This window comes from Otolemur garnettii, unplaced genomic scaffold (assembly GCF_000181295.1).
Source record: "Otolemur garnettii isolate 467f Iridium unplaced genomic scaffold, OtoGar3 scaffold00009, whole genome shotgun sequence".
Classification (NCBI taxonomy): Eukaryota; Metazoa; Chordata; class Mammalia; order Primates; family Galagidae; genus Otolemur; species Otolemur garnettii.
This window is the reverse complement of record NW_003852404.1, coordinates 1650756-1661696: the sequence shown is the minus strand read 5'-3', so window position 1 is coordinate 1661696 and position 10941 is coordinate 1650756. Positions and strand designations below refer to the sequence as shown.

Genomic DNA, 10941 nt, shown 5'->3' with positions numbered 1-10941 from the left:
GTATTTTGGAAGACAGTCTGGCAGTTTCTCACAAAACTTAAGAGATTCTTACCATATGACCCAGTAGTTGGGCTCCTTGTTATTTACTCAACTGAGCTGAAAACTTATATCCACATACATTATGTCTACACACAGGTGTTTATAGCAGCTTTATTCATAAGGGCAAAACTTAGAAGCAACCAAGATATTTCTCAGTGGGTGAATAAACTGTGGTATCTCAAGATAATGGAATATTATTTGTTTCTAAAAAGAAATGAGTTATCAAGCTATGTAAAGATGTGGAAGAATCTTAAATGCATTTTACTGAGTGAAAGAAGCCAATCTGAAAAGGATACATAGTGTATGAGTCCAACTCTGTAACATTCTCGAAAAGGCAAAACTATGGAGAAAGTAAAATGATCAGTGGTTGCCAGGGGTTAGGATGGAAGGAGAGATGAATAGTTGAAGCACAGAGGATTTTTAGGGCAGTGAAACTGCTCTGTGTGGTACAGTAACCGTGCATACATGCCATTATACATTTGCCAAGATCTACAGACTATACACTACCAAGAGCAAACCCTAATGTAAACTATGGACTTTGGATGATAATAATGTATCCATGTAGGTTCACTGATTGTTAACAAATGTAGCAGTCTGGTGTAGGGTATCCAAAGTGGTTAGGCCGTCTGTGTGGGGCAGGGGACAAGTGGTATGTGGGAACTATCTCTATTCCCCACTCAATTTTTCTGTGACACTAAAACTGCTCTAAAAAATAAAGTCTATTTTTTAGAAACAGAATAACCACAGTCTAAGGAAGTGCTTTCCCAATTCTTTTATGTGCAGCCCACCAGTAAAATTTTTACAGTATGCATCCTCAATAAATGCACATATATCTTTCATAAGTTGTGTAAGTATTGGATATAATTATACTACTCCATTATGTACACTATAACAAACTGAAAATAGAAATCTAAAAACTTTTTTCGCTTACTTTATGTCTATCTCACCCTTTCTTAGTCTATGTTCTATAGTATGTACATGTAACGAAGTAATCATGATTATAACTTATTAACTAATAAATGCACATTAGGAATGAGCTTGAGATTTTTTTTTTTGACACAGAATCTCACTCTGTTGCCCAGCTTAGAGTGCCATGGCTGGCATCAGCCTAGTTCACAGCAACCTCAAACTCCCAGGTTTAAGTGATCCTCTTGCTTCAGCCTCCCAAATAGCTGGGACAACAGGCACCTACCACAAGACTCAGCTAATTTTTCTATTTTTAGTGGAGATGGGGTCTCCTTCTTGCTCAGGCTGGTCTCGAACTCCTGAGCTCAAACAATCCACCTGCCTCGGCCTCCCGAAGTGGTAGGAGTACAGACATGAGCCACAGTGCCTGGCCAAGCAAATTTTCATTGAGAGAAGTGCAAGCTCTACCAAGCACAGAACTGACATATGAACCTGGGTGTGGGGATTTCATCTCACAGGTGTTGCTACAGAGAAGAGTGAAGGAACAGAGACGATGAGACAGGAAAGAAGGAAAAGCCAATGCGTTGTTGAGCTGCTTACCTCCATGGGCATTGAGGCTTAGTCCTGCTAGGAAAGGAACTCTGAAAAATTACCATATGTGCCTTATAAATGTTCTTTCAAAAGATGGGAACCTGGGTCATTTATCTGCTGACTCCTAACTCCCATTGGTGGAGGGTTAGCTCTGGAAGTGTTAACTGCACCCCGACACATGCACACCCAGATGGCCCTGTGTGAACTAAGCTCCTAAAAGCAGACAGAAATGGCTGACACTTGGAGTAGACCTCTGTCAATGTGTGTAGAAAAGGTCTGCCACAAGGGATATGGGGTGGAACACCAAAAGCATTTGCTACAAGGACTACGTTAAAACAAAAATTTGGAGATCCCTAGTTTGTTGAATAATGGAGGTATGATCCTCCTCTACCCTTTAAAGCCAGCACATCCCTGCCAATGTCAATTATGACATTATCACACTAATTATCATATGCTGTCTACTCATATTTCTTTTCCACTGTCCTGTGTGTAGCTTCAGGATGCTTTGACATCAGACTGAACTGATATCCCAGATCAGTTCAGGGTCTGGGATATCCCAATATACTTTATGTTATATTATATCCCTTTACTTACAGTCCATGTGACTCTAAACAAATCATTTTCTCTTTCTCAGTCTTTGTTTCACCATCCATCTACTAGGGATAATAATGCCTTCCTCAAAATTTAAAGTTAGGATTAACTTGTGTTCCCTAAATTTATTGAAATAAAATAGAAAAATAAAGTTAATATTAAAATGAGGTAGTCAGCTCGGCACCTGTGGCTCAAGTGCCTAAGGCACCAGCCACGTACATCTAAGGTGTCCGGTTTGAATCCAGCCCGGCCCGCCAAACAACAGTGACAGCTGCAACCAAAAAATAGCCGGGCGTAGTGGCAGGCACCTGTGGTCCCAGCTACTTGTGAGGCTCAGACAGGAGACTTGCTTGAGCCCAGGAGTTGGAGGTTGCTTTGAGCTGTGATGCCACGGCACTCTACCCAGGGCAACAGCTTGAGGCTCTGTCTCAAAAAAAAAAAAAATGAGGTAGTATTGTATAAAGTACCTAGCAAAAAGATACCAACTGATTAATAAGGTTTTTCTTTTTTCTTTCCTTTTTTTTTTTTTAAGGCTACATGGGAGAAAGAGGGGAGAAATGATAGGCTTTCCTTCCATGTAGAATATGGGCAGCCTATTTTATTTTTATTTATTTATTTACTTATTTATTTTTGTTGCAGTTTTTTTGGCCAGGGCCGTGTTTGAAACCGCCACCTCCAGTATATGGGACTGGCGCCCTACTCCTTGCACCACAGGCGCCGCCCCAGTTTTTCTTTTTTCTCATTCTTTGCCTCTCCTACACCTTGACACAGTAGATGGATAGGTTGGGTATTAAAGTGCAAATATTAAGGCAGAAAAACGGGTTCAGAGCCAAACTCTACTGATGATCAATTTCAGAACCTCAAGAAAGATCTTTCAATTCTTGTGAAACTCTTTTTGTAATGAATTAATCTATCTCTTCATCTAAGCATGTATATGATGCTAAACATAACAAATACAGTACCTGGCATAGTACCTCATACTTATGTCATACATAAATTTCTTCTTCTTCTTTTTTTTGTTTTTTGTTTTTTGTTTTTTGTTGCAGTTTTTGGCCAGGGCTGGGTTTGAACCCACCACCTCCGACATATGTGGCTGGCGTCTTACTCCTTGAGCCACAGGTGCCACCCCCATACATAAATTTCTTGATTTTTGCCTTCTCTTTTGAGATTTAGGATCTCACAGTGCTTTGGTTTACCCTTTTTATTATGAAAAACTTTAAACGGATACAAAAGTAGAAGGGAATAGTTTGATGACTCCCTATTACAAGTCTCCAATTTTAACTCTTACCAAGCTTCTTTAATCAATACCCTCACTCATTTCTCCCTTTACCATATTATTTTATAGCCAGTCACAGACATCAGATCATCTTATCTGTGAATATTTCAGTATGCATCTCCAAATGATAGAACTCTTTAAAAAAATAAACACAATATTATTATCATACTGTAACTATTTAATAATCTCTCCAGATTATCAAATACCCAGTGTTCAGGTTTCTATTTATCTCATAAATCTTTTTGACTACTCTTCTTTGCACTAATATCTAAACATTCAATACACTGTGACTGAATAATTTGTCCCTTAAATCTCTTTAATTTTGTAGGTGTACTCCGTTTTTTTTTTCCTTTCAATTTGTAAAGACACAGGATTGTTTGTCCTGTAGCTTCCTTAAATTCTGGATTTTGTTGATTGTACGTCATTTAACGTGTTCTCCATCTTCTTATTTCCTGTGAATTGGTAGCAGGATGTAGACGTTTGATCAAATCCGGGTTTGCTCTTTTTGACAGAACTACTGTATAAGTGGTAGTGTTCTTCCACCAGGAAATACATAATATCTTGCTCCCTCTTTGTGATGTTACCAGCCACTGATAATCAATGCCTAGATTCATTGATTTCCTGTTGCAAGCTGATACTCTAGGTCAGCGATTCTCAACCTGTGGGTTGTGACCCATAGGAACTGAATATATTAAAGGGCTGCAGCATTAGGAAGGTTGAGAACCACTGCTCTAGGTCATTAATAAAGATGGTAAATAAGGACTCATTGAAAAGTGACCTTCAATGACTCTGTTAGATGTCTCTTTCGCAAATTGGATGGCCACGGAAGGGTGAGCACGAACAGGACACTTCATTATCCCAACATCCCTTTGTTCATGACTTTTCAACCTGCTTGAATCCACTGGGACACCCTCCAAGTCCATATTCAAACCAAATTTAGCTTGTTGAATACAAACATTCCCTTTGGCTCTGGAACAAACTGATCATTAAAGACTAAACATGTGACATGATCCATACTCACTGGACGCACCATTTGTATGATTCACTAAAAGGGGATGGTTTGTTGTGATAACACAAAATGTCCATTTTCCTCATTCAAGGGTTTTCTAACAGAGCCACCTGTAGTGGGGCCAGCAGGGGTTGCAGAGGCTTCACAATCAGATAAGTCCTTATTTAAAGTCTTTATTAGTGCCCTTAAGTACATTAAACTACTCAAGAATGAGTAATCACTGAACTGCAAATAAGGACAGGTCATGCCCCAAATGGAGAAGACTATAGTAATGTGTTGTGGTGTTGTGGGCAAGCTTATTGTATAATGAATGGTCTGGTTACAAGAGGTTGGGCCACACCTGTTGCCCCACTCCAGGATATATAAGAAAGTAACTGATTTACCATTTGGAAGGAAGTCTGGACCAAAAATGCTCTGTGTGGGAATAATAAAAGTACCTGCATAAGAACTGAAAAGAGATGGCTCCAGAAATGAAAACTGAACACAGTATTCTCCCCTTTATCTGTGGCTTTAATTACCTGTGGTCAACTGCTGTCTGACAATACCAAATGGAAAATTCCAGAAGTAGACAATTCATAAGTTTTAAATTGAGCACCATTCTGCATAGTGTGATGAAATCTCAAGCCATCCTGCTCTTTCCTACCCAGGGTTTGAATCCTCTCTTTGTCTATCAGATCTATGCTATTGGCTCCTTAGTCACTTACTGGAACTCTCCTTTACCAGATCAAAAACAAAACAAAACAAAACATAGCATACATAGGGTTTGGTTCTATTTGTAGTTTGAGGCATCCACTAAGGGTCTTGGAATATATGTATTCCTCACAAATAAGTGCTGGGTGGGAAGGACTACCATATGTCACTTCTGTGTTTTGGAAAATGCAAGGATAAAATCGGAGGAAGATGCTCAGTGGTGGCTACTTACTGCACAGATTGGATCCAGCTCATTCTCACGCCTTGCTCCACTTCCTTCACAATGGTGTCTGACAAACCTGATATGGGTGAGACCGAGAAATTCAGTAAGTTGAAGTTGAAGAAGACAGAAATTCAAGAAAAAAATCCACTGCCTTCTAAAGAAGTGATAGAACAGGAGGAACAAGCAGGCGAGTCATAAGGTTAGTGCCACCAATATGCACAGTACATTCCACAAGCATTGCCTTCTTATTTTATTTATTTTAGCTGTTTAACTTTGTAAAATGGGCCAGACAACATGGTGGGTCATGCCTGTACTTGAAGCACTCTGGGAGGCCCAGGTTGGTGGATTGACTGAGCTCATGAGTTCGAGAGCAGCCTGAGCAAGAGCGAGACACTGTCTCTAAAAAAAAAAAAAAAAAGCCAGCTATTGTGGCAGGTGCCTGTAGTCCCAGCTACTCGGCTACTCAGGAGGCTGAGGTAAGAGGATCACTTCAGCCCAAGAGTTTGAGGCTGCTGTGAGCTATGACACCACAGCACTCTACTGAGGATGACAAAGTGAGACTGCCTCAAAAAAGAAAAAAAAATTTGTACGATGCAAAGAGGTTGCGTCAAGTTTAAATGATTGTGCTGCCCCTTTCACTTCAAAATATCGTGAGCTACTGACAATGAAGGCAGCATCTGCCTCTCCCATCTGCCTGTCTGGTTGGTAGGGAAGGAAAAGAACTTGCATGTTGATAAAGAAAGAAGCTGGGGAGGAAGACAGTAAAATCTGGGGTAAAACCAAGCTGGCCCAAGGTTTCCCGCAGGCTATATAATCAGAGTGCTATTTTTTGTGTTCAAATGATTTTAATGATTGAAATGCACAATTTTTTAATATGCAAATAAAAAGTTTTAAAACATAAAAAAAAAATTGGAGGAAGAAAAACTGTTCAGTTCTCAAAAGAAAACGATATAGGAAAATAAACTTCATAGCTTTGCAAGAAATTAACTTAAGCAGAATTTCCCATTTTAAATTAAGTTACTGTATATAGACAATGTGTGTAATTGCATTTGACTTAAAAGAAACTTGATTTTGTTTAGAAGAATGGATTAATTAGTAAACTGAAAAGTATCTATGTACTCCAAATCACATAGCTCTTCAGAATGGCACAAGCTTAAAGCTCATACCTGGAGATTCACCATGAGTGGAGCAGTCCCTGAATAGCTATCTCTTAGATATTCCAAGCACTTTACAAACTCCATTTATCCTGACAACTTTGTGAAGTTGCCATTATTACCTCCATTTTATTGATGAGGAAACTGAGACTCAGAGAAACTAGGTAACTTGCCCTAGATCCTTCAGCTACTAAGTGGCAGAGGCTAGGTCTGTCCATCTAAGTCATTACATTATTCTGCTCATGTCATTTTAGAAAGAGCGCAAGGGCATGATATTTATAGAGCATCTTCATTTAATTTCCCATCAAAAGCCATTGCATAGCTTTCCCAGCACTCAACAAATAAACACAGTGCTCTTAACAGCTATACTCTACCACCACTTGCAAGGTAGTATGAAACTTTACAATTGAACTATGCTCCTGAAGGTCAGTTTTGTATCCATTACTTTTTAGCTTTTCCATCAGTGAACTGGGGGACAGAATAATAATTGCCTGACATGTTTACACATAAAGGCGTTCTGGGCATGAGGGAAGCCAAGAAAGAAGCTAACATGGAAGCTGGGGAGTACATTATCCACTCCCCCCCCCAATTAAAACTGGGGAGACAGCCAGCAACCAAAACGAAGGAAATCAGCAAAGATAATCACTTAGATTCAGTCCAATAAAAAAATCTCGATACAGTAAAAGTCAATACAGCCGTGACAAAAACACCTGCAAACTTAACTCCTAAATATGATAGCTAAGTAGCTCTGTCATTTAATCAAGGTTGAAGACGATCATAGAAGCAAGAATATTGCACACAGGATATAAAGGAATCTGTTCACTGTAGAGTATCTCCTTCTGAATTCTATCATTTAAAAATTCAGAAGGTCCACGTGAAAAGTTATAGGGATGGTCAAATAGTCTAACTATGAGGGAAAGTGAAAGAAACTGTTGGTTTCAGAATAGCCAAACAGAAAAATAGGAATAAATTAATCATAGTCTATAAGGAAACTACAGATTTAATTTTACTAGAGATTATCAACTATTGCAAATTTTTTAAATTCTCTAAGTGTGTTCTTAATATTAACCCATCATAATTAAACAACGAGCTCTATGAGAAAAGTTTTCTTCCACTAATGCCGAATTCCAGATTTTTCTTACTTTTTTCTCTCCCTGGAATGGTGTGAGATAGCAACTATTTTGTATAACTGCTTATTTAATAATTATTTTAATTATTCTACATTTCTATCTTCTTCATTTTAAATGTTCAAAGAAAAACTGAAAAAACTGGATGGCTAGGATTTCTTGAGGATAAATTTTTCTAGGAGTTCAAAGAAGTACAATTGAACATATTTCTAGTCATAAAACAAAATCCCGAGAGTTAAAAAAAAAACGTCACATAGCACCAGCATTGTAGTCAAATTGTTCTCTTCAGATGGCAGATTGAAAATTTACCCTTTTGTCTTAAGTTTCTCTTTGAAGCAATCCAGAACCCAATGTAAGGAATGGCAACAACAGCTTAGTTTTACAGAACACTTTACAGTTTATAAATCATTTTGCATTCTTTTCTCATTTGATCGGCCTTTGAGCTCTCTGAGGGACACAGTATAGGAATCTTGGTTCTCTTCTGACAGATAAAGGCACTTTCTTCTCAGGAAATATTGGAGCATAACTAACAGAACATTCAAAAGCCCCTTGTATTAGTCAGGGTTCTCCAGAGAAAGAGAACCTATACACAGTAGAACTTAAGGGACTGTGAAAAAACTGGTCAACATACAGAGGTGGTCAACATGAGGAACGTAGGTTGGAATACTGTACTGATACATGGGTCATTACAAAAGTTTTGAGATACACAAAAATTAAGAAATGCAAAATCTGCATAGACAGAAACAAATCTCTCAGCAACACTGAAGAAGTTGAAACTTACTGGAGTGAATTGGAGAGGTTGCTATCAACTGTTTCTTGAAAGTGAAACATTTGACCATAGCATACTCTGTCTCAGAACTTTCATAGTGACCTACATAGTACATGTGGTGCATGTCCAGTCCATAAAAATTAGGTCAAAATAAGAAGGTGGTCACTATAGGAAAGTGGTCAACTAAGGAGGTTCTGCTGTACACACACACATATATATCTGCATATTTACAGAGACTGAGGAGTCCTGTGACCTACCATGTGCAAGCTGGAGACCACAAAAAGCCAGTGGTGTAGTTCCAGCTCAAGGGCAGAAGAAAAATCAATGCCAGTTCAAACAGTCAAGCAAAGAGAAAGCAAATCTCCCTCCATCTTTTTGTTCTATTCAGGCCCTCAATAGGTTGGATGATGCTCACCTTCAATGAAGAGGGCAGACTACTTTACTAAGTTCACTGATTCAAGTGCTAACCTCATCTGGAAACACCTTACAGACACACTCAGAAATGTTCAGCCAAATATTTGGACACCCCATGACCTAGTCAAGTTGACACAAAAAGATTAACCATCACATCCCCTAATCTCACTTTCAGAAGGAAGTTTTCACCCCTGAGGGACCTCTGGAGGGAAGTTCCACTTTCACTCTGTTATAAACTCTACTCAGATAGTCATTTCAGGATACTTCTTCCTAAGGAAGTTTTGAAGGTTTCATTTGACTGCAGGCACTACAATCCTACCCAGTTGAAAACAGAAAGTCATTATCAAAAGGGCAGCCACTAGTGAGAATTAAAGAGAATCTCCAGATGCAGAGGATTATAGCATGGGATTTAGTTAGAAAAAAAACAATTTAAAATATTGGGTGTGATGCAACCTGAAGGGGATTTGGGGATGGTTCTTGAATCAGACTGACCCAGATTCTAAGATCAGCTCTAACCAGTTTCATATGACCAAGACAGGTTGGCAACTCTAGCCAATCCTCCATTTACTCCCAAGTAACATGGGAATTAAATATCCCACCAGGAACTACTGATACACGCAACAACATGGATGCCTAGCATGAAACTCATATATAGAAAAGAAGCCAGGAGCAAATGAATATCGAACACACCGTATGATTCCACTTATAGGTACTTCCAGAACAGGTAACATGAATCTTCTGGGGCTTCAAGTCAGAATAGTAATAGCCTCTGGGGTGGGGGGGAACTGACTAAAAAGGGACATAAGGACATTCTGTGATGACAAAAATGGTCAGTTTCTTGACTGTACTGCAGGTTACACAGATGTATACATGTATCAAAATTCATCTAACTGTAAAATTAAGATCTGTACATTTTCCTGAATATTATATATCAATAACAATTTTGAAAATGCATATCTCTTTGGGATGGTCAGAGAAATAAATGAAATAATATAAGGAAAATGTCTAGTGGAGTACTCAAACACACAGTAGTTGTTCAAGAAATGATGGCTTAAGCACCCTTCTTAAAAGTAACTGACTTGAGAAATTCTAATATGTCTACATTATTCAGAAATCCAAGAGAATTCTAGAACTGAGACAGACAGTAGAGATTGCAGGCTTTCTTCTTCAGTAGCCTGTTTGTGGGCTCCCCACTGCAGTGACCGACTTCACTGGGCAAGCAGGTGGGTACTGTCCAAGGAAGCTGGCAAGGACCCAGAGGTGCATGGATCTGAGATAGCCCTGGGCAGGACTGCAGTCCCTTAGAGGATTCCAAGTCCAGAGGAAGTGGGCCCCAAAGTGGGATCCCAGAGAAAGACTAAAATAGGGAGTAGGAATGAGGGGACAGGACAAACACCTGGTTTCACTATGACTCAGCGTCCAGGTAGGGCCTGGGCAGAAGGTAGAAGCAAGCTCCTAGGACAAGGAAGGAGGGAAATGAAAGTCTTTGTGAGTACATAGCCTGAGCATTAGACTTACCCCAAAGGCTGAGATAAACCCAATTCTGGGTGAACCCAGTTGGCTCTGCTATCACTCAAGTTATCTCAAATTGTACTGGATTCAACACTACAGCAACACTTCCTAAAGGTTACTGTGCACATGGATCCTGTGGGAATCCTGCTAAAATGCATATTTTAAAAAATTAAAATAGAATAAAATTAAAATGCAGATTTTGATTCACTAGGGCTGGGATGAGGTCTGAAATTCTGCATTTCTAACAAGCTTCCAGGTGATGCCCATGCTTGGTTTGTGGATCACAATGGGGTTAGCAAGAGGCTCCTAGAAGATTCACTCAAATCTCTGTTTCCTCTGACTTTGAGCTCAGAAGGAGAGAGAGAAATACACTCCCCTCAACACAAACACACACAACATTAAAACCATAGAAGTGGCACAATGCCTATAGCTCAAGCAGCTAAGACCAGCCACATATACCAGAGCTGGCGGATTTGAATCCAGCCTGGGCCTTCCAAATAACAATGACAACTACAACTAAAAAATGGCTGGGTGGGGTAGTGCCTGTGGCTCAAAGGAGTAGAGTGCTGGCCCCATATGCCGGAGGTGGAGGGTTCAAACCCAGCCCCGGCCAAAAACTGCAAAAAAAAAAAAAAAAAAA

At 39.4% G+C, this 10941-nt stretch overlaps 1 protein-coding gene across 1 annotated transcript; it reads left to right on the top strand.

Moving 5' to 3' along the window:
- The first annotated feature begins 5265 nt into the window (after window positions 1-5265).
- On the top strand, window positions 5266-5523 carry LOC111723228 (thymosin beta-4-like). The gene has a single exon (XM_023509763.1). It carries the CDS (start codon window positions 5266-5268, stop codon window positions 5521-5523), a length of 258 nt encoding a protein of 85 aa, XP_023365531.1.
- Window positions 5524-10941: the final 5418 nt, after the last annotated feature.

Coding starts and splice junctions, on each gene's coding strand:
- LOC111723228 (XM_023509763.1), top strand. CDS start 5,266: ATGTCACTTCTGTGTTTTGGAAAATGCAAGGATAAAATCGGAGGAAGA.